The sequence below is a fragment of the Oryzias latipes genome, chromosome 20, assembly GCF_053564925.1.
Source record: "Oryzias latipes strain Hd-rR chromosome 20, Olatipes_Hd-rR_3.1".
NCBI classification, from domain to species: domain Eukaryota; kingdom Metazoa; phylum Chordata; class Actinopteri; order Beloniformes; family Adrianichthyidae; genus Oryzias; species Oryzias latipes.
This window is the reverse complement of record NC_136256.1, coordinates 21,184,299-21,205,922: the sequence shown is the minus strand read 5'-3', so window position 1 is coordinate 21,205,922 and position 21,624 is coordinate 21,184,299. Positions and strand designations below refer to the sequence as shown.

The 21,624-nt window shown below is 43.2% G+C and overlaps 1 protein-coding gene across 3 annotated transcripts in view; it reads right to left on the bottom strand.

The window, feature by feature from the left end:
- Nucleotides 1-706: 706 nt before the first annotated feature.
- arfgef1 (ADP-ribosylation factor guanine nucleotide-exchange factor 1 (brefeldin A-inhibited)) overlaps nt 707-21,624 on the bottom strand; it is a 39,711-nt gene continuing 18,793 nt past the window's right edge. For 2 of the 3 annotated variants that reach the window (XM_011488901.4, XM_011488900.4), the window contains 34 exons: nt 20,724-21,054; nt 20,245-20,364; nt 19,473-19,714; nt 18,770-18,903; nt 16,849-17,083; nt 16,150-16,249; nt 15,821-15,960; nt 15,601-15,709; nt 12,091-12,292; nt 11,890-12,001; nt 11,103-11,308; nt 10,936-11,020; nt 10,657-10,822; nt 10,420-10,571; nt 10,211-10,339; nt 9,967-10,125; nt 9,077-9,221; nt 8,912-9,002; nt 8,796-8,836; nt 8,504-8,673; nt 7,594-7,745; nt 6,912-7,084; nt 6,649-6,809; nt 6,407-6,537; nt 6,162-6,291; nt 5,947-6,082; nt 5,702-5,840; nt 5,537-5,609; nt 5,327-5,450; nt 4,709-4,848; nt 4,434-4,605; nt 4,207-4,345; nt 2,075-2,192; nt 707-1,986 (listed from right to left, as the gene is read on the bottom strand). In XM_011488901.4, coding sequence (XP_011487203.1) covers nt 1,774-1,986; nt 2,075-2,192; nt 4,207-4,345; nt 4,434-4,605; nt 4,709-4,848; nt 5,327-5,450; nt 5,537-5,609; nt 5,702-5,840; nt 5,947-6,082; nt 6,162-6,291; nt 6,407-6,537; nt 6,649-6,809; nt 6,912-7,084; nt 7,594-7,745; nt 8,504-8,673; nt 8,796-8,836; nt 8,912-9,002; nt 9,077-9,221; nt 9,967-10,125; nt 10,211-10,339; nt 10,420-10,571; nt 10,657-10,822; nt 10,936-11,020; nt 11,103-11,308; nt 11,890-12,001; nt 12,091-12,292; nt 15,601-15,709; nt 15,821-15,960; nt 16,150-16,249; nt 16,849-17,083; nt 18,770-18,903; nt 19,473-19,714; nt 20,245-20,364; nt 20,724-21,054 — 5,070 coding nt within the window. In that variant the 3' untranslated portion in view covers nt 707-1,773. Of the gene's footprint in view, nt 1,987-2,074; nt 2,193-4,206; nt 4,346-4,433; nt 4,606-4,708; nt 4,849-5,326; nt 5,451-5,536; nt 5,610-5,701; nt 5,841-5,946; nt 6,083-6,161; nt 6,292-6,406; nt 6,538-6,648; nt 6,810-6,911; nt 7,085-7,593; nt 7,746-8,503; nt 8,674-8,795; nt 8,837-8,911; nt 9,003-9,076; nt 9,222-9,966; nt 10,126-10,210; nt 10,340-10,419; nt 10,572-10,656; nt 10,823-10,935; nt 11,021-11,102; nt 11,309-11,889; nt 12,002-12,090; nt 12,293-15,600; nt 15,710-15,820; nt 15,961-16,149; nt 16,250-16,848; nt 17,084-18,769; nt 18,909-19,472; nt 19,715-20,244; nt 20,365-20,723; nt 21,055-21,624 lie in introns of all 3 variants that reach the window. The other variant, XM_078938504.1, reaches the window with a different exon arrangement.

Sequence of the window (21,624 nt, the reverse complement as noted above, 5' to 3'; positions counted from 1 at the left end):
GTGCAGAATAACACCCCCAAACCATAATGTTTCCACCTCCGTGCTTGACAGTGGGGATTGTGTTCATGGGGTCATAAGCAGCATTTGTCTTCCTCCAAACACGACGGGTTGAGTTGATGCCAAAGAGCTCAATTTTGGTCTCAGCTGACCACAGCACCTTCTCCCAATCAATGAAGGTGTTCAGGGGCAAACTTCAGGCGGGCCTGCACATGCCCCTTCTTAAGCAGGGGTACCACTGCAAGATGTTAAACCATTGCAATGCAAGGCTTCCTAATGGTATCCTTGGTGACTGTGGTCCCAGCTGCTTTACAACCATCAACCAACTCCTGCTGTGTTGTTTTAGGAGGATTTCTCACCGTTCTCATGATCATGGAAACCAGGCGAGATCTGGTTTGGGGCCCCAGACCTATAGGTGGATTGATGGTCATGTTCTTGTATTTTTGCACAATTGCACCAACAGCTGGGACCTTAACATCCAGCTTCTTACTGATGCTTTCCTGTGTTAAGAGAGTTTGGATTCTGACCGATGCTGTGGACAGGAGTCTTTTCTACAGGTGATTAGCTCAAACAGGCATCTTCAGTTCAGGTGACAGGTTGATTAGGAGAGCCTACCTGGTCTGTGTGGACCAGAACTCATTTACTAGATACTTATTCCCTCCACTGAATGTATGCATGCAAGTTTAAAATCAATAGTTTAAACTCCACATTTCAAATCAACCAAGTTCAAAAAGTTTATTGACCTAGAACCTGATTAGAATGCCAGATGAAGTATTGTACAGAAAGTTGTACATAATCTGTCGCAACATAGAAAACTTTACATTGCTTTTACATATACATTTTGTTTTCTACATCCGTGAGCAGGAATGCATCCCATTCGTACTGAAAGCACAGCAAACATTTGTCATTTTCTCTATACATTTCATCTTCCCTGTGAACAAAGGAAAAAAAAAAAGTTAAATATATTATTAACTTTTGATTTTGTACACAAGAGTGAAAACTAAAATGAAAAAAAAGAAAGTGACTCAAAAGCAGCTAGCATCAGTTTACTGTTTTTATCTTCCAGTTCAAGAAGCCCAGTTAACGTCGAGCAGTTAAAAACCTAACATAAAAAAAAAAATTGGAATAATTTAACCCTTCACTTTCTAGTTTAATTACAAATCGTACTGCGTAGGAAACCGCTGCAGGAGGTTTTGCAGTCAAATAAATTATCATAAAGTAAAATCTCCAGTGCATTCAGAAAACGAGATCAAAACTAAGAGAAAACCAAACCAAAATAAATGAAATCTAGTGTTGTGAGATTATATTACATAGCCACAGATCCGTACAGCGAGTTTCATCCAAGAGGCTCTTAGTACTAATGTTCCATCGTATGCAGATCATTGCTATCCAAGTGCCAGAAATGTTCCGTTTCATTGTTGCTGGAATCATTCATTTTTTCACGTTTCACATATACAGTAAAAAGCACGAGTTGGGGGAATATTTGCTTCTGATCACATCGCAGATATGAGTTTTGTCAGATGGGGATCAGTAGGTTTAATTCAGCAGAAAGCGTCACCACTTTTGTGATGCCAGGTCTCGTTGGTAGGAGGAGGTGGAGGGAGGAGTCTGTGTTTGTGTTTAATAAGTGGGTTAAGGAGGCAGGTGGGTGTTAACACACAACTGATCAAGATTTCAATCTTTGACTCAAGTCTTTGACGGGAAAACGCAGACGGCCCCCTGCGGAGGCCACAGCAGGAATTCTTTTTTTTTTTCCAGGTCGTTTGTAGTGCAGCATCACTGGGCCTCCTCCCCAGCCTCCTCCCCCACCTCCGTGTCAGTCTCTGGCTCCCGTGAAGGCTGGGGTTCGGGCTCAGGGAGCTGTGCGATGTGAAAAGCAACGCCAATCCGCAGGTAAAACTTCCTAAGGACGGTGCGCAGCTCGGGGATCAGGTCGAACTGCATGATCTCACACAGGAGGGGGTAGTATCTGGATGCATGAGCCTTGAACTGCAAAAGTAGACCAGACTTAAATCTGTCCTTCACGTTTAAAAGGAATCAAAGACACAGCAGAAAAGGCTTCGGCATGGCTGCTTACCCTCTCATCACTGATCTTTAGCACCTTGGTGAGGAAGAGGAGCAGCAGGTTGGTCCAGGCTTCTCTGTGACTTTCTGAAGTCAGAGCCAAGAAGTAGGCCAGAGCCTCGCTGCACACACTGCAGAGAACAAAAACATAAAACAGAATGAAGACAGATATTTAACCCCACATGTCCATTTTAAGCACATTTGATTAATGCATTCCAATAGCCCTGTTCATGTTTTATGCCCTGTTGTGGATTATCATTCCTTTTTTTTTACTTTAACAAACTTTTTAAAAACCTAGATGTAAGACAATAGGTCAAAGTAAATTACAAATACTATGCCAGCTGCACTTAACAATAAACATTAACAGACCAGAGGTTTACAATATTATTGAACTTAAAGAGCCACCCACTGAAAATTGGGTTTTTAACATGTTCTTGTAGAAAAATACACTGGCCGGACACAAAAACTACCTGCTCCGCTCTGTAGAAACTATGTCCAAGAAAACGACATAAGTTTTTGGATTTTGGCTAAAAACAACAAAATCATTATTAAACCAGACCACTGGGAAGACTTGAAAATAGACCAAAAGATGATGATCGGAGTTCGTCTTTGATATAGAAAAAAAAAAAAACTCTTGAAATGTTCTTACAGCGTTCAGATGTAGCACTATTCTGTTGTAGATCATCAATAGGACTTTTCCTGCTCCTTTCAGGAAATCTCAAGAACACTTTAGGTGGAACATTTTTTGAGCTAATTTATAAAACTTTATCGTGAAAATAATTAATCTATTGCTATTCCATTTTTTAATATCTACTTGCTGTAGTGAAAGAATACAAAATGTATTGATAAATAATTCTTTATAACACAGTTACAGCATATTAAAAATGTGAGACAAAAATTTGAGACAGGTGCTTTTTTCCCCCCTTAACATTCATATCAACATTTTTGCATCTTAAACTAACGTTGTAGTGAGAAAAAAACGTAAAAAATCACCAAGCGTATTATAATTTTTACGTTATCGTTTATCGTTATCTCCGTTTTTGTGGTTGATATAAAAAAACATGCTTTTTTTGATGTAGTGGGCTTTACAGGGTTTAAGTGATGGCTAATTTCCCACACCAGGCCATCTTAGCGGGTCGAGGAAAATGAAGGGAAATCATCTTCAGCTTTGCTCATTAAAGCTGCAGCTTTTGCCATTTATGAAAATATTTTGGTTTAAGCCAAACTGCTGCAGCCTCTGATCCTGAAGCCTTTTCAGAGTTCAGGAAAAAAATAAATACCGGTAGTGTTAAAAAGACAAACAAAAAGAAAATGTAATCAAAGATCCAGACATTAACCAGGCTCATGATGAACATGAGCAGACAGGTGAGGTTCTGTCCTGATGTCATCCACACACAAAGACAGGTGCTAAGGGAAGGGGGGAGGAGGCTGCTAGTTAGAGCTGACTGAGCAGTCTGACCCCCGCCTGCTGATTCCTTTGGATTTATGAAGCTGCAGAGATTGATGGAGCTCAAAACGATAGACTGAGGATCAAAAACAGCCTTTCAATCACAGCCTCACGCTGTAACACTGACGCAACAGTTTTTAATCAGGGTAAATAGTGGTGCACAAAAAGATGGCGATGAAAAAACAAACTAAGTCAGTGACATGGTAAGGACGCTCAAAATGATCACCAACAGCAGATTCAGCTGATGATTTTAGGACTTCAGCTGCTTTCTTTGCAACATACAAGCTATTACTAAAATATTGAAACCAATGCTTTGGGTTTGCAGAAGGAACCACAACAATATTCCCATGCTGCATTGCTGCTTGTTGGAGCCAGATCATGTTTAATTTATAGTCTGTAATTATGTTGAATTTATACATTTAAAACTATATCAAACCATGAAAAAGTGGATTTTTATTTCACATTTTTAGTAACAAGACTGGATACAGATGGATCAGGTAGGACGGAGCCTCAGGTGGGGGCTCTTGGGAGATTTTTGGAGGCAATAACCAAGAGGAGGAAAGGGTTTTTTTTCTTAGCTTCCTGAAGAAGAACACTTTTGGTTAAGAAGCCAACAAGTTTTTCTTCCTGAAGCGAGTTGGAACTCCCCCTCCCCCCATAAAGGCTATTGTGGCAGCAACACTGCTAGCGTTCCTTACTTGAGCAGTCGCCTCTGGACCTCCTCCCAGGCGTCCTGCCGGCTCTCGTCTGTGTACATGCGAAACAGGATGCGCATGCCGCATGCCAAACTGCTGGTCTCCTGCTTCAGCAGGTTCGGCTTGGACTTCCCCTTGAAACCTAGCGCACGGACAGTTGGAGGTGTTTTTAGAGGAGGTTTCTTTCTTACTTCCCCTAGTCGCTTTGAGTTTCTAGAAGCGGTTTCTACCTGCTTTCCACAGCAGGGTTCGCTGCTCGTTGTTGGAGTTGAAGGCTTTAGCAAAGCGGTGAGACTCCAGCAGGCAGTCCAGCAGCTTGAAGAGCTGCTCTGAGGTCAGGTATCGATACATGCCCTGATCCTGCATCTCCGCCGACACGTCTGCTTCACAAACCGCATCCCGCTTTGAAATAAAAAAAGACAGGAAACAATTGTAGCTGTTTAACGTCTCTGTAAGAAAGCATGAGTGGACAGTCGTGTTCTCTCTGAATCCTGGCTCCTTGTACCTGAGCAGCTGCAAAGTTCTCAGCATCTTCCTTCTTACTGGTTGCCGGGAAGAACACAATGTTATCGATGGTCTGGATCAGCTCCAACTGCACCACACATTTAATCAGCAAAGCTGAGAACAAACGCTGCTCCTGGATCTCTGTGGGATGTGCAGGGAAGCAGTCATTAGAAAAAAAAAAGATAAGAGGATGAAGATTAAACCATGAAATGAGTCCTTGTCTATGTCCCTTTTCCCTCACTACTCCCTGAACCCTATAAGACTATAGTCTATCGTGTGGAAGTCCCACACTATAGCCTGCAGTCTTATAGGCTCCAGTGTGGGATTATCTAGTGTCCTGGATTTTAATGCAATTCGGACACATGTTCACTAGTTTTCTTTTCTTTTTTTTTTAAATGGAAAACATGACATCACCCACTTGCATATGTAAAAACGGAATAATTAAGAACGTTTTATGAAAACTGTGAATCCAATGATGATGAAAAGTTGGATAATTTAATTTAAATACATTTTTTTCCAAATGACTAATTGTTCAACCACAATGTATTGTGATCTGTTAACTTCTGGGACTGGATTCTGGAACTGTAGATTCGGACACCCTTAAAAATGGCAAACTTACTGGTTGGCGGCGTGGCGTGCTGACTCTGACGACGGTTCTCTGTGCTAATCCTGTCTGCGCTGCTGATGGAGTGCTGGTCGTCAGGGCGGGACTGGATGTCTACAGACTTCTGGGAAACGGAGTCCTAGAAGACAAATTAGGGAAAGTTACAGCTATACAATTAACAAACTCACTTTATTAACAAGCAAAACAAAATGAAGTCATTCCCACCAGTTGTCTGTCAGACAGGCTGTGTGTCGCATAGTGTTCTCCTTCTGCTCCGGCTGGTCGCCATGTCAACAGCCTGAAAAATGGAAGACATTTGTTCACCTACCCCTCTTTTTTTTTCTGCCTTTAAACAGGAAGTAGTTTTATTTTGTCAGGGGAAAAGCTCACATATGTGGAATTGTGGTCTTGAAGATATCCAGCATGCAGTTGCACGTCTTGTCCCAGGTCTCTAGAGAGAACTTCTCTCCGTTCAGAATCACCACATTCTCCAAACAGTTGGTGCCAGAACGGGCAAGTTGCTCATTGTCTACAATCCAGGAGGGAGGAGTCACACAAGTGGATGAAAAAACCAACAACATAAACAAAAAAACAATAAAGAACGGAAGCCTGAGAACCTCTTCAGGTGTACTCACCTTGCTGCACACACCAATAGAGCTGAGCCAGGATGTCATCCAAGAGGATGTTGTTGAGGGACTCAAAGTACTGAGTGAAGACGTCACAGATGGCATAAAGTGCATGATTGCATGTTGTGGTCATCCACTCGGCTTTCTGGAAGGGAGGAAAACGGGTTCTAGCAACAGGGACAGAAACAAAAGCAAACAGGCGCTGACACGGTTAAAGGATGTACCTCAGTCTGCTGCTCGGGCAGCTTCATGTTGTCGAAGATCCTGAAGACGATCCGGAAAAGATCTTGCCACCAGTGCTTTTCAAATGTGTGTCCATAGGTCTTCATCACCTCAAACATCACTGTGAGCCCCCTGGAAAAAAGCCACAGTTAACACCGTCAGACTAGAAAGCCTGGAAACCAAATGAAACGATTTCAGAACCTTTGAATGAAAAAGCAGAGCTGACAGGTGTTAACGCCTGATTTACCTGGTCCTGACATCCAGTTTACACCTGTTGATGATGCAGGAGAGCTCAAAGAGTATTGGGAACCACCCACGCACCCACACACGGTCCTCTGGCGCTACATTCATGTCGTCACTGGTGTAATCCTTAAAGGCCTGCAGAAAAATAACGGTTATGCACACCGATATGGACTTAGGTCAGTCAAACATTCTGCTATGGGTTATCTGTCAACAAAAACTGTGCATAAAGAACAGCCTGATGGTGACCTGCGGCCTCTCGGAGACGTATTTGGCGCAGTGACGGATGAGGCGGATGGCCTCCATGCTGGTGTCTGGGAAAGAGGCATTGCAGGCGAACTCCGACAGACACTTGACGGCGTCCTGGAAGGAGTCGATTGTGGCTGCAAAGTGCTTTTCGAATACATTCGCTGGCAGGAGAAGTGGCGCAGGTTGAGAAATAAAACCAGACGTGAAGTTTGACCGATCACAGACACAAAAAACAAACTGGGGAACATCGGTGTTGCACTCACTGACGATGTGGCCTGTAGTTTGGAAGGCCAGCTCCACGATGCTCTCGTCCTGGTCAGAGGCAGCCAGGTGGAAGACGGAAAAGATGTTCTTCCATCCGGAGCGGATGTTGGCCGCCTGCGAGTTAACCATCTGTGCTATGCAGCGCACCACCATGTCTCTGATGGTGGGAGACCTTCACAGAATTGAGGTAGAGAAAAAAAAACAACGTGAGAATCAACAGAAGAAGAAGAGAGAACTCTGGGAATTCGCTCTGAATCTCACACGAGACCTGCTTCTGACTGAAGAGCCTCTTGAACAGCTATAAATGAGACATTCTCCGCCTCCTTCACACACACAGCAACACCGTTAGGTCTAATGCAGATCCTGCACTGTAAGGCTCCATTTCTGCCTCCTCCCTGCTGAAGCTCTCAGCCTTCTCAGTCTGTGGAGGATTTCCCTCTTCAAACTCCTTCACAAACTCCTGTTTGATGCAGGTCACACCATTTGGACAGGAAATCTGTTTACATTTTTTCAATTCTAACCAAACATGAAGGACTTTTATGGGATTTGACTGAAAGGACTCCACTTTAATATCAATCTTTTATCAATATGGAGAAAAAGAAAGACAAAAAAAAACAGAAACATACACGCGAGGTGCAGAGCTGCTTCGGCTCCTGCAGGGGGCGCTGTGCTTTTGCTCACCTGTTCTTCTTCATGATATGCTCAAACGGCCTCAGAAAGTCCTTCTGGAATCTGAAGTTGGCCAGCTCCCCCTTCTCCAGGAACTTCATCGACAGCTGTCTGAGGGAATCCACGGCAAAAATGGCTACATCTTCGTTGGGATTACAGCCAACCTGAAACGAGACAACATTCATGACGACCTCAGTACAACCACACCCGTGACCCGTCACTGCATTAAAAAACAAACAAGCAAACAAAAAAACCTTGCTGATTTCAAGTGAAGCCGGAGATAAAATAATCAGCATGTTTAACTTGGTTGAACACAATTCATCCATCTTAACCTTTGAAGAGTTATTTTTTTTCCAAGTATAAATCTGATCTTTACAAATAAATCACTTTTCATAAAATATTGAGAGTTTAAGCAAGAGAGAAAAGAATGAAAATGTTCCCGTCTGCCTGAGAAAAGTATATATATATATATATACAGTATATAGTGTGAATGGCCGTGGTGCAGCGGTAGGGCGGCCGACCCATGATCGTAAGATTACAGGTTCACTTCCCGCCTTGCACGCCCATGTGTCGAAGTGTCCTTGGGCAAGACACTGAACCCCACCTTGCCTCTGGTGGGAGGTTGGCACCAGTGTTCGGCAGCGGACCCGCCATCAGTGTGTGAATGTGTGAATGGGACTGTGACTATAAAGCTATATAAGTATACGCCATTTACATAACATACATGGCTCCTGAGATAAACTAGGGACCTCTGTGTATGTTATTGTGATGTGCTTTATTGAGCAACTATAATAAAAATGGAGCCATTATTAAAATGTATGTAAAAATTACTTTGGGCCAAACTGAATTTGACACATATTCCTTTTCTAAAACGGTCCATCCATGTCTTGTAAGCAGTGTGCGTCCCTCAGGTCTTCCTCACCTTGTTAAAGTGGTCTCCAATGACCTCCCAGATCCTGGACCACTGCAGCCTGATGCGCCCCATGTTGTAGTAGGAGATCTCAACTATTTTCTGCAGGCTGAACATGCGTGGGTGTGTGGGCGAGGCCAGCTCATCCATGGACACGGCACACAGCCAGCGCACAAAATCCACTGAAGAGCGGACACAAGAGGAAAGAAAGACGTTTAGAGCAGGAATCTGTGACTCATGGCAACCAAGTACAGCTGGACCGGGGACGTCCTTGGAGCGAAAAGAGAAAAGCAGCTGATCTCACCTATTGCATTTCCATCCAGTCTGGTAGAACCTGTGAATATCCTAACACAGAAAAACAAAATGGTCATGATTTGGCAAAGCTTTAGATGTTCTATCTAGGGAAAACAATCAGAGCACCTGTCCACAGCTACCACCACGCTCTGAGAGCTGGTCTCCCCAATGGACTCCTGAATGCTCGCGATCTGTTTCCGGTCCACCGTTCCTCCAACTGCAAAGAGGTTCAGAAGTTCTGAAACTGAAGCTGAACGATCCCGAGTGATGCCTTCGAGTGTCGCTCCTGACCTAGACCCAGGTACTCGTCGCTGCTCTGCTCCTTTATGCTCGAAAGGAAGCCGTCTTTGCCCCGCACTGTCCCTGAGATGTAGCGGGCCTTCACCCCGGTACCAATCAGCTGAGCCAGCTCCAACTGACTGATGCACTTCAGGATCTGAAAAGACACAAGTGATTGATACAACTCACGCGCTGCAACTCCAGTCTGACACAAAAGCTTCACTGGAAGTCGGAAAATGTAATAACACAGCTCCAGGATTTCTGTCTATTCTCATCACCACGATTTCTCCTCAGAAAGTGTCTGTTTTTTTTCATTTATCACACTAAAGTATTTTTTGCTCGTAAGAGCACACAGTTTTATTTTTCTCTGCTTGACTGTACAAGTTTTATTTAACCAAACATCAGTTCATGGCATTAAGCTGTGGAACTCATTGGATAGAACATTCAAACAATCCACAAACACAATTAAATCCCCATAAATGATAACTCTAATGATCGGATCGGTTTGGATCGGTTTGGAAATGGGTCATTATTTTGGAGAGAATGACTGTTAAGTAATTTTTGATTATTATTTGTTGTTGACGTGCTGATGCAGAAGGAGCAGATACAATAAGACAGTTTTCTTCTGTCTGACTCCTGTTGTTCAAGTAACTTGTTTTATTTTGAATTTTCTTGTATGAACAATGAACAATGAATATGAAGAAACCAGAAATCAGATGTTGCATTTCAACAGTTTTTCTGTACTAGATAGTGAAATTCACTGGTTAAACAAACAGCTGCTTTAATTGCTGGATTAACTTTAACTAAACTGTCTACAGGTGCATAAAGAGAGCACCAGTTAGGATCAAAATGAAGAGGGGAGCCAGGATTAAAGGTGAATCATAGAGATGAAGACCACAAACCTCATGCCAGGAGTTGCCCAGGTAGTTGCCATCAGTGTGAGCCACAGTGATGAGGGTCTTGATGGTGTCGATGTTCTTCTGCTTCATTTCAGCAATGCCAGAGCTGGCAGTGAGCAGAGTGAACCTCGCCAGAGCCTGAACATACGCGTCTCTCTCCAACTGTGGGCAAAAAGCAGTGAAGCTCTGGGTCAGAACACTACCAGATAAAAAACAAAAGCACTACAAGAGAGCTATTAAACACAACCTGTATGGAGAAGATGCAGGCTATCCGGATGGCACAGCGGATTCCTTCTAGACACAGCGAGGCCACTTCAGTGTCGTCACAGTCCTGAAGACCCACGCTAAAAGCAGCCAGGAAGGGCGTCCATGCGAGCTGCGGGAGGAGGAAAGGCTTTCAGCTGCAGCTTGCAGCAGTGCCTGCATCCTACGACGGATTTTGTCTGCGTGCGTCACCTTGAACATGGGCCGGACGTGCTCCAGATGCGTGGCACTGGTGAAGGGCGCCTGGACGTGGCTGACCGCCTCCATCAGAGCCTTAGCCGTCTTGGCCATCTGCTCCATCTCTACATTGTAGAGAAGGCGCCTCTGCTTCTCGCTAGCTACACCTGCACAGCCATCCAGAGAACAGTTAAATGGCCCAAAAAACCCACAAACCTTCCATCTTTGACAGCCTGCCAAAGTGGAACTCACTTTGCTTGTTAGACTTCATGGTGAGCTCTTTTGTCTCCTTCATCGCTATCTTCTTCCCCGCAATCTCATCGTATATGGCTGACAGATATTCCTCTGGCAGGTCTTTGCTGTCATTGATGCCCCGGTTCATTTTGATGTATTGCTCTTTTGTCATTTTATTCTTCACCTTTGGAAGAACAAGAGAAGTCAAAAGCTGCAACTGCCATCCCTGTGATTTATGCTGGACGGGCTGTCAGAACACACTCCTGCAGACGGCTGCGACTTGGTTTGAGGGCTTACCTGTGGACTGTGAAGGTCTGTTGTCAACATAATGATTGAGTAAGCGAGGACGTACGCAGTGTCTGCACTGGCAAAGAGAGTTTGCCTGCAAACAAAAAGAGGAGAGGAAAAAAAGGGTTTAGTTCTTTGACTTTTAAGGACACGACGGTCATTGATTTAAGTCTTACCCCTGGTTGCACTCCAGATATCGTGCTGCAAACTTCTCCATGAGCCGATCGATCTTCTGGGCCTCACCAGGGAGACGAAAGCCCTCCAGAAATAGCCTCAGAGCAGAAACAAAGTCTTTGCCCTGGAAGTCCATTTGATCCACGTAGGCGTACATCACCTCTTTATTGAAGCGGTCATTATCGCCCAGAAATTCTCCCACTTGAGTCTGAGCCGGAAAGAAAAAAATGGAGGAGTTTGCGCACAAACCACAAACACGAGAGGATCTAAAGAGAACAGAGTTCATTCAGGTCGACTAAAAGAATCGCTTTGCCTAAAAACCCAACATAGTAAGTCCTTGATGTGATCAAAACTGGGATTTTAGACAAAAACTGAGCTGATGCACTTCCTGCTGTAACACCAGCTAAACTTTTTATGTGGTTTTTGAGTGACAAGGCAATTCTCTGATGTATCAGTGAATCTTGATTTCCTTTTGGTTTTTGTTCACTATAATAATCTTGGCTGGTGCTTTTGAATATTTAATATAAAAAAAGAAAAGTTTTTTTGCTGTTTTATAAATGTAATCTGATCTGAGAAACAGCACAATCTAGAACATTTTTAGAATATTTTTGACTTATCAAATGATTTAAGAGAAATATCAGTAAATTAATATGTTTTTCTGAACGAAAAAGGTACGTTTTGTTGCATTAAATCACATCAAAGAGAGAAAAGTGCTTCTGTTCGAGCATTTTGAGCACATTTGAACAAAGCTGGAACTTCTGACCTTTACTTGAACTCTAGGGTCATTACCGAATCAAGTCTTTCTTCTTGATGCAAAAACTGAGCCAGGTCCTCGGGGGTTGTACCCAGCATGCCTTGATCTTGAAGATACTGAATTCCTCTCTTTGGCTTCTTGTTGAAGCTAAAAGATCAAACACAGGGAAATTTGTTGTGGCTCCGTTTTGTTGAGGAGATAAAAACTGAACATTAGGATGAAAGACCTCCACTCACAGGTCAATGCCTTGCTCGATGATCTCTTTCTGCTGTTTGAGGACTTCGAACTGCTCAGGGTTATCTGTTCCTGACATCTGGGTGCTGTAGCTTCCTATTCCGGATGAGGCGGTCGAGTCCAGGGAGTTGATGCTCCCGTAGCGGTTAATGGTCTCTGGAGCCTTCGTTTCTGTGCTTTCCTGCTCCGATGGTTTCTCCTGGCCTGAGGAGCAGAATGTGCGACACACAAGAGGGCAAATACAATGATTGCTTTAGGAATCCCCTTTGGGTACGCTACAATGAAGGTGAAAATCCTTCACACAGACTCAGCGGGGAAGGTGCGGGTTGAAAGCCAACTGTAAAGAGGGAAACTGCAACTCTGATCCAAAGAAACCTGAGGCATTTCTAATGAAAACTTTTTTTAGGGAGGGTAAAAATATGCCTATTTTATTCAAAAGCCACACATTTTTTTTCACAAATTCACAGAAAGCAGGTGTGGAGCAGGGCAATTGGGGATGGCTATCTAAAAGTGGGTTACCGGTATGTAAATAGCTCCAAGCAGTCAGACTGTAGGAGTTAGACGCCACTGGAGCTGGTTTTGTTAAGCAGACTGAAAGGAGATCAAGGATTCATGCATCGAATTACTTATCGGAAACTCTTTAAAACATTCAGTACAGCTTTAGAGAGACGGCGGCCGCTGATGCACTTCCCGTTCTATCACGTACACAGCAGGAGGGAGACGAGGGTTAAAGAGGGGGTGATTAATCATCCTGTTTTGTTGTTGCTGAAGCATTTTTATCCACTGACACCTGACAACATGACACTCCACATTAACAGACTTCCTAAGGGTTTCAACAGTCCAAACACAGTGGTGTCTTACAGCCGTAGCTTGTAAGGGGCGACTCACATCACAATTACGGTCATGTGACACACAAAACATTTGAACTGGACTACAAAAATGAATTACATTGTTTATTCCAATGAGATTTTTAGTTAGTAGATGCGTTAAAAAAAAAAAAAAAAGTTAAACTCGATTTAAATGACTGCAGATTGGAGAAGGTACCTGTGACTCTCTCGTCTTTATTTGTTTACACAAAGTTTTTTCTATTGACCTAATTGACTTGCAAAAGTAAATAAAAAATAAAGGGCATCCTGGTTAGGAAGGGAGGGATCTGTTTGATTCATGTCAGTCATTCCAAATTCATTAAATAGAGTGTTTTCAAATGTCTATTTGAGCCATTTCTGGTAGCAAAGGAAGCCTCAAAATATTCATCTAACTTGATGGATAGATTTAGATTTTGGTCCACATGTGGTGTTAACGCTTTGGGATGTGGGGGGAGCACTGCTTGTTGAGAATTGTCAAAATGGTGCATGCTTCACTTCTCCCAAATGCTAAAAACACCAGAAATGTGATAAATGTACTGCCAGTTATCTTTTAAAACAAATAATATCTGGCAAACGTATTTTAGATCCACACCAAAGCCTTCCTGTTCCTGATATTAAAGATGGAGGACGGCCATACAACGGCAGAAATCCTCACCAACAGACCACAGTCTGTGAGGCTCCAGGACTGCGTGTCTGCTCAGGGGGTCTGCAGCACGGGGGCTCCACAAGGGACAGTGCTCTCTCCTTTTCTTTTTACACTCTACACGTCTGACTTCCACTATGACTCAAACAGCTGCCAGATCCAGAAGCTCTCCGATGACACAGCCATCGTTGGACACGTGTCAGAGGGAAATGATCTGGAATATAAGAAGGTGATCAAGGACTTTGTGGACTGGTGGGAACTCAATCACCTTCACATCAATGCCACCAAAACAAAGGAGATGGTGGCAGACTTCCACAAAAAGGTTTCTCAGTCTCCTCCAGTGGTCATTCAGGGACTGGACATCGAGAGGGTGGATGTGTACAAGTATCTGGGTGTGCACATCAACAATAAACTGGACTGGTCAGACAACACATAGTCGCCTCCACCTCCTGAGGAGACTGAGGTCCTTTGGTGTGTGTAGGCCACTCCTCAAGACCTTCTTTGAAACGGTCGTTGCATCAGCAACTTTCTATGCTGTGGTCTGCTGGTGTGGAGGAATTAACGATGGGGACAAAAAGAAACTGGACAAGCTGGTAAAGAGAGCGAGCTCTGTCCTGAGCTGTCCCCTGGACTCAGTAGGTGAGAGGAGGATGCTGACCAATCTATCCAGTATCCGGAACAACCTCTCCCACCCTCTATATGTGACGGTTAGGACCATGAGTAGCTCGTTCAGCCGAAGACTGCTGCACCCCCAGTGCAAAAAGGAACGTTACCGGAGGTCCTTCGTCCCAACAGCAGTCAGGCTATACAACAACACGGTCTAGGACTGCTGATTTTTTTCAACTTAACTTGTTATTTTTGACGTGTACTTTCACTCCCACTTTCTATTATCACAATTTTATTCTTACTCAATGCTACTTTGTTTTTTCTAACTGCTATATTTCTTGTTTTGCTGCTGTGACAACTGAATTTTCCCCCGGGATCAATAAAGTCCTATCTTATCTTATCTTATTTTATCTTATCTTTGATTTAAAAGACGCTGAATTGAGCACAAGTGTAGCAATGTTTCCCAATGAGTGTTGCCCTTGAAAGTGTAACACAAACCTACAAAGTTACCCAACACATTGTTACATAAAACGGTCTACACACACTTAAACTGATTTTAATCACACGGTTGCAGGAAACACTGCACTCTTCTACCATTACCTGCTTTTGCTTTGTAGTCATGAAAGGAGGAGAGAAGATGACAAGTAAATGTTGAAAAAGTACCAGACATGTCACAATTTAACAACAGAACTCGCTCCTCGATGTTTTCTAACTCGTTCTGCAAAATCTGCTGAAGATAATTCACAGTAGCGAGCAGAGGCAACTTTCCAAACTTCAAATCCAAGCTGCCGCTTGGACAAAACCCAGGGGGCCGCTTGGACAAAGACGACATGCTAAGAAGGCTTCATCTCAGTTCATCCAAAAGGTACCACACTTCTGAACATCTAAACATCCTGGATTAACCTCCCTGAGCTCCAGAGTGTTATCCTGCACAGTTTAATCTGGATTTTAATTCGTCTGGATAAATCAAAAGTAAAATGTAAAGAATAACCATAAACACTCAAACAATAACCTGTCAAATCTGAACAAAAACATACATCTGAACGAGTGTGTAATTTAACCTCTAAATCCTGTGGGATTATATAAAAGATTAGCCCGTCCATCCATGAACTCCACAGAAAAGTTGATCGGCTCTTCGAGCATTAGCTGAGGGGGTCGAAAGTGACCCCCCTCAACCAGGATGTGTAACCAAAAACCCAAAAAGCAGGATCAAAGAGAGCCCCCAACTAACAGGGATTAGAGATTATGTTTATTCCAGTGTGGAGGAACAGGAGAATGAGCGGGCCCATCTCCATACAAACAGAATTTCTTTCCAGAAAGAGGACATTTACTTCTGAAATGTCCAAGAAAGGCTGCCCTTGATGCAAGATGGTCCGATATGAGAATGTGTGACTCACCGAGGCTGGTTTGGGAATTGGGATTGACGTATTGGTCTTTACTCCACTCCACCATACATTTCAGGATGGACACCAAACATTCAAGGCCCTTCTTTCTCAGTGTCAGCTCCTAAACGAAGACGAGCACAATTATTTTATTTGAAATCCAGACAAGGTGGCAAGCAGCAAAATTCCCATCCAGGAACAACTGATTAAAAAACTAAAAAGAAATCTAAATCACCTGCTGAGGTGTTATGCCGAGTTCGTGTCCTCCACGGCCCTGAGCTATTTTTGAAAGGTCGTTGACCAGACGTTCAAAGATGTTAGCAGCGTTTAAGTCACAATCATAGTTCACGTAGATGTCCACAACACTCTGAGCATCTGAAAGAGTCAAGCAGGATACACGTATAAGTATCTGCACACTTCTCTAACATGTTCTTTCATTTTAAAGCCAAAGTGATTCGGAAAAAGGGCGCACATGACCACTACTATTTTGTTGCAAAAAAAAAAAAATCAAAATATCTTACTGGTTTGATAAAAATCTGTATAAAAACTGCAAAAGTGCCAGACCTGCACATATTCTAGTGAGGGTTTGGATGACCATCCACTTGTGGTCATAGGAGCTAGTGGACGTCTCAAGGATGTAGAGGAAAATCTCTTTGAAGAACACCTGTGAGTGAGTAAAACAAAGTAAAACATCAAAATGTGTGATAAACAACTTTAGTTGTTCAGGAGGCGAACAATGGAACATGGTTTGGTCCTGATTTAGCTCTAAATTGACAGAAAATTGGGTTAGACGTTTGTGCATCATGCAGACTTCGGCTTTTTTCCCCCTAACTTCCACTTCTGTTCATAGAATTTCTATTTCCATTTTTGCTGCCCTGAATTCTAAACTAAAAAGATTATTTCTCAAAAAGCATGTTTAACAAAATATACATATCTACTTCGAAATGAATGTGTTTTCAAAAGAGACGTAAACTTTTTTTTGTATTACAAGTATTCTTACAAAAGAAAAATGTCCCTCATTTACGTTTTGCTCCGACATCATAAGTTGTAAAATTGTGAAATTGCTCTTATGTTTCTCCTGTAAAGAAAGGGGAGGTGTTTTTTTTTAATACAACAATGATACAGTTTCATGGTTTTCTTTCATATTTCTTTTTTTTACTCCTTTGTGTTCGAGGCATTCAGATCGACTGAGGCTGACAGAATTCCTTCTTTGAGGCTGCAAACTAAAGCCAAGGTGCTGGAAAACCCCCCCCAAAAAATCACCTCGATTTGCATCTTGAGGTGGGTCTTGAAGTGGGACAGAAGGGTGAGGAAAATGGAGAGCGAGAGCTCAAAGACTTCAGGCACGGAGGAGACGCCGTTCTTGGAGAGCGCCACGCACAGGTACTGCTTGATGGCGTTGATGAACATCTCATTGGTTTTAAAGATGGGCCCGGCGTTCTGCAGGATGGACAGCAGCAGCTGGAGGGACAAGACCTTCGACCGAAGCTCATGGGACCTGGACAGGGGAGAGATGTTCAAAACATGCATGAAACATTAGTAAAAGGTCTTAACACAAAACTAATTCATGATGATGAGCAAGAATCTAATCATTCTCTTCATCTTTAATAGTTATTAATAGTTATAGAAGACATTCATCTTAGATAACAGGACATGAAGAACCTATGAGTGAAATGAGCAGGTCCCACAAAGACGCACAGTGTGGGAGCACATCTCTGAATCAGCCTTTAAAGAATGCTCGGGCAGCTGAAGCAAAGGGCCGTGCACGCACAGCCTCAGCTTGGCTGAACACTTTTCTGCAGCAGCGGGGCAGAAAAACTGGATTTGAGAAGGATTGTATGTTTAGCTACTTTATATGCAGAGTTTGGCTGCTTTGCCTCAACAGCCCACTTTCCCTCTAAAGTAGGATTTAGGTGACACAACAGAGGTTTGCCATTACTTTCTTTACAAAAAAGCTTTGTCGTGCTTTGTGGGTCGAGATGCAGAGAGACCCTCATCTCTCCGAAAAGCCGGTTGTTCCCGAAGAAAAGACATGATTACGTTTCACTCCCAGTAACTCCCAGAAATTGGGAGATTAAATTAAAAAGAAGAAGAAGAATAAACAAAAATGAATTGAGTTTTAAGCAGAAACCAGATGTAGAAAATCCAGTTTCACTAAGAGGTCCAGGCATCAGGAGAAGCTGATCGACCGCGTTTCCCATGAGCAAAGCAGAGCAGAGCAAACCTTTAATTAAAGCTGAATCACGTCCTCTGTTTTCTGTGCTTAATTGAGCAGAAATATGGTTTAATAAATGTAGAGAGGCGCCTCATTGTCTTCTCCATTATAACTTTACAGAAACGTGACCACGCAATTGTGGAGATCAGAGACGATTTGATGTGTTCTCACACTAAAGACTTAAAAGGGAAAACAAGGAAATTTGTTCTGGATGTTTCACTAAGGTAAAAAGTATTAAATTGACAATGACAAATTTAAAGCCTAAAATAAAAAAAATAAAAAAAAAGACTTTCTCGTTTAAAGCTACGTTCACACTGGGCTCGGAAATGGGCATTCAAGTGACTAATTCCAATAAAAAGTCTATGTAGATGCTTAAATGCGCGTCTCAGGGCTCTGGGTTCAAAACTATTGCAGTCATGCATCGCTGGGCAAGTTTTTAGTCCATTTTCGCGCTCTACATTCAAAACATGCTCCCTTTAAACCCACATTAAAAGTTAAACCAATTGAACCAATCAGGGACTGAAATTTGGAAGTGATGTGTGGGTAGCGTCCTTTTCAAAATACAGAAGTGCCAACCGTTAATATGACACCAAGTCTTTCATACATCGGAATAGAGCTGTGAAACTGTGAGTACGTGCACCAGTATCAGGCTGCCACAGTCCAGTGTGAACACCTGCTTAAAGCGCGTTCAAGATTACTCATTTAGTCGAACGCGCATCACATGTCCCATGTGTACCGAGCATTGCATTTAAAAAGAAACATCCTAAAAAAGGAAATAAAACGGTCATTTTCGTCTAAAATTTTCCTTTAAACTTAATTTATACACAATTGGGCAAATAAGAGGAATTTTTCTGCTGTCATTACATTTAGTACTTTAACTCCCTCCAGACAAATGTGCAAAGAGATAAAATAGCCTGTCGAGGGAAATACAGAAAATGTGAATAATATGTTAAAAAAGGAGGAACACACTTGGGATCAGGTGGTCCATCTGACAGCGGCTTCATCGACAGCTTGCAGAGCGAGCGGAACACTAGAAAAGCATCTTTCTGAAGGATGTGGGAGAATTTGGCCCCCGCTGGCTGACCCGGTGCCGCCCCTGATTCCTGAGGTGAGCAAAGATAAACATCATTTCACATGATACTTTGTTACATTTAGATGATCAGGCTATTAAGAAGTCGCGTGATAAAAAGGAATTATTGTAAATAAATCTGAGTCAAGGTTTAGCTGCTATTTAGGCACTAAAAAACAGAGACACTAGAAAAAACCATCCTTGAATATGGCTGTTGACAATAATAATCAATAAATTGATAATAAAGTTAGTCAAAGCTTAATATAAATTTTGGAAAATACTTTTTCACCTGTTCATTTTTGATTCCTTACATCAATTTTTGTATATTCATTTCTTAATTTTCATAAGTAAATGACCCTTTTCTCAGATATTTAGCATCTTATATTTTAATTCCTTAAAAAAATAGTAAAGTCACTGCAGTTTTGGGTGAAAGATGATCTCACAATACATATTACACCCATTTACTGCTCATCCAGAAATGTATTTGTTCATTTTTCATAGCAAATAAGGCGATGCATGTCCATTTGAGGATATGCACATTTCAGGTGAGGGTCACAAGAAAACAAAAAGGTTTCCTTTTTTTCCCTTTTTGCTGGAGCTCACCTGAGTGTCAGTGGATGAGACGGACAGCCTGTCGTCAGGCAGCGACGGGGTGAAGCTGGCGGAGATGGGCGTGCCGGGGATCCCGTTGGCGTGGACGTGTTCGCTGTCGCTCCCCAGTGTGACCTCGTCATCCAGGGAGCTCTGGGTGCCCTCTGGCCCCGCCTCTGTCGCCTCTGCGGCCTCGCCCTCGCTGCCGGACTTCTTGGTGTCGGAGCAGAGGTTTGCAGGGTCCAGGCAGTGCCCTGAGATGAGGAGTGGAGTTAGACCCAGAAAAATGAACGTCTTTAGAAGACCTTGAGATAAATTGTTTTGTTTTTGCGAATGTGGCACATCAGTCCACTTGACTGCACCTAAAAGGATTTTTGACGCTATGATGCAGCACTGGAGTGCATTTCTGTTCAGTTCTTCTCCCGACTTTTAAAACGCATCGTTCAAACCGCTGCTCAAGGCTCAAAGATAGTTCAAAAAAAAAGACGAGAAAAACATTTCTTTAAAGCTAATAAAGCCTTTTCTGCTACAAGGGAAAGAAAGAAAGAGGATTTTTTAAAGCTTTTGCGCACAAAGAAAAAGGACTTTGACATACTTTCAAACATCTGAGGGGGATTTTAGGGGAAACTGACATGACATGAATTCATACTGTCCAAGAAGAGCTTATTGGTTGACTGAAGGCTGAAAGAACAGTTTGTCATTCAGACTTCATCTTCCCACAAGCATCAACTACAGATGTGGAAAATGATTAAGAGACATTCGTGCTGCAGTAAATACTTCTCACCTCCAGCAACAGTGTTGACTACCTCCTGTAGAATGCTCTGGACTATTTCCTGGGCTTTCTCCTCGTAGTTTGGCATCGCCTCTGCCTCTTCTGCTCCTTCAGTCTGCTGGGCTGCAGCACCTAAACAAAACAAGCTCAGCTTCATCACAAATATGGCCGTTTCTTATCTGTCATGGTAACTCAGACGCTTAAAAAAGCAGCAATTACCCGGCTTTGTGAGCATTGCTTGAAGTTTGAAAAGGCAATAATGTTATCAAGTGTGAAAAGAGTCACACTAATTCAAAACCGCTTTAACCGGCTGTAATAGAGGTTTCTTGTTAAAACTGGATATTAGAAACACATGAGAAAATATGTAACAAATTACAAACCAATCAGTTCACAATCAATCAGAAAATGACTCTCCAACTGATGTGGGAGCACAAACGAGAAGTCATTTCCCCGATTATTTTTTTCCTGCTTAGGAGAAGAAAGAGCCGTACTCTGTGCTGCTGCCGTGGCCTGGTCGGCTTCAGTCTGTTCGTTTTCAGTCGCGCAGAATTCAGAACCGTTTTCTGGATCTGGGTTCTCGCAGACAGGTCCCTGCTCCTCTGGCCCCTTCCGTCTGTCAGACTCCGGAGCCGGCGTGGAAGGAGTGGATGGGATGTTGATGCTGGGGGTTGGAGGGCTGATGGGCCCGTTTGCCTCCTGGGTCAGGGCCTTAGCCGGCGGGTGAGCGTGCGTCTGGAGCTGGGGGGAGTCGGGCTCGGTTTGCGGGGTGTTCGGGGAGTGCTGCCGGTGCCGCTCTCTTTCCAGCTGTTTGGCTTCTTGAAGCTGCGGTTGAGGCGGAACACAAACGGACAAAAATAGACATGAAAAGACAAACGGAGAACAAAAGGACGCACGGACGGCATGGGAAAACGTGTCGACACGTGACGCACAAACACACACAAAGAAAAAGGACCAGTTAGGAACACGTAAAACAAACTCATCAGCACTTCACAAGATTGATGATGTTTGCCTCCTTTCCCTGTGGACACAGCGAGTCCACAGCGGAGCCACCGCACTTCCAGATGTCAGGAGAACAAAACACATCACAGAGTGCGCAGAACTGTTTTTCCTACTGTGTCAGCATACATCAGCCGCGCAAACATATGGAAATGCACATGAATATGCCCTGAAAAAAATAAGGCATGCTGTTTAAGCAGGCAAACTTTGGGAGTGCAATTCATGCTGGCTGCTGCAAGCTCCATCTATTTTAGTCTGCTGGTGGCAGAAAGCATTACTGCGGGAAAATGGCTGGTACCGCCATGTCTGGGCTAATGTGTCACGGCTGACATATGCCGCCACCGTTTCTGATGGGCAGAGCGGCGGGAAGCGTTCCTGCGCTTTAGCTTGGCAGGT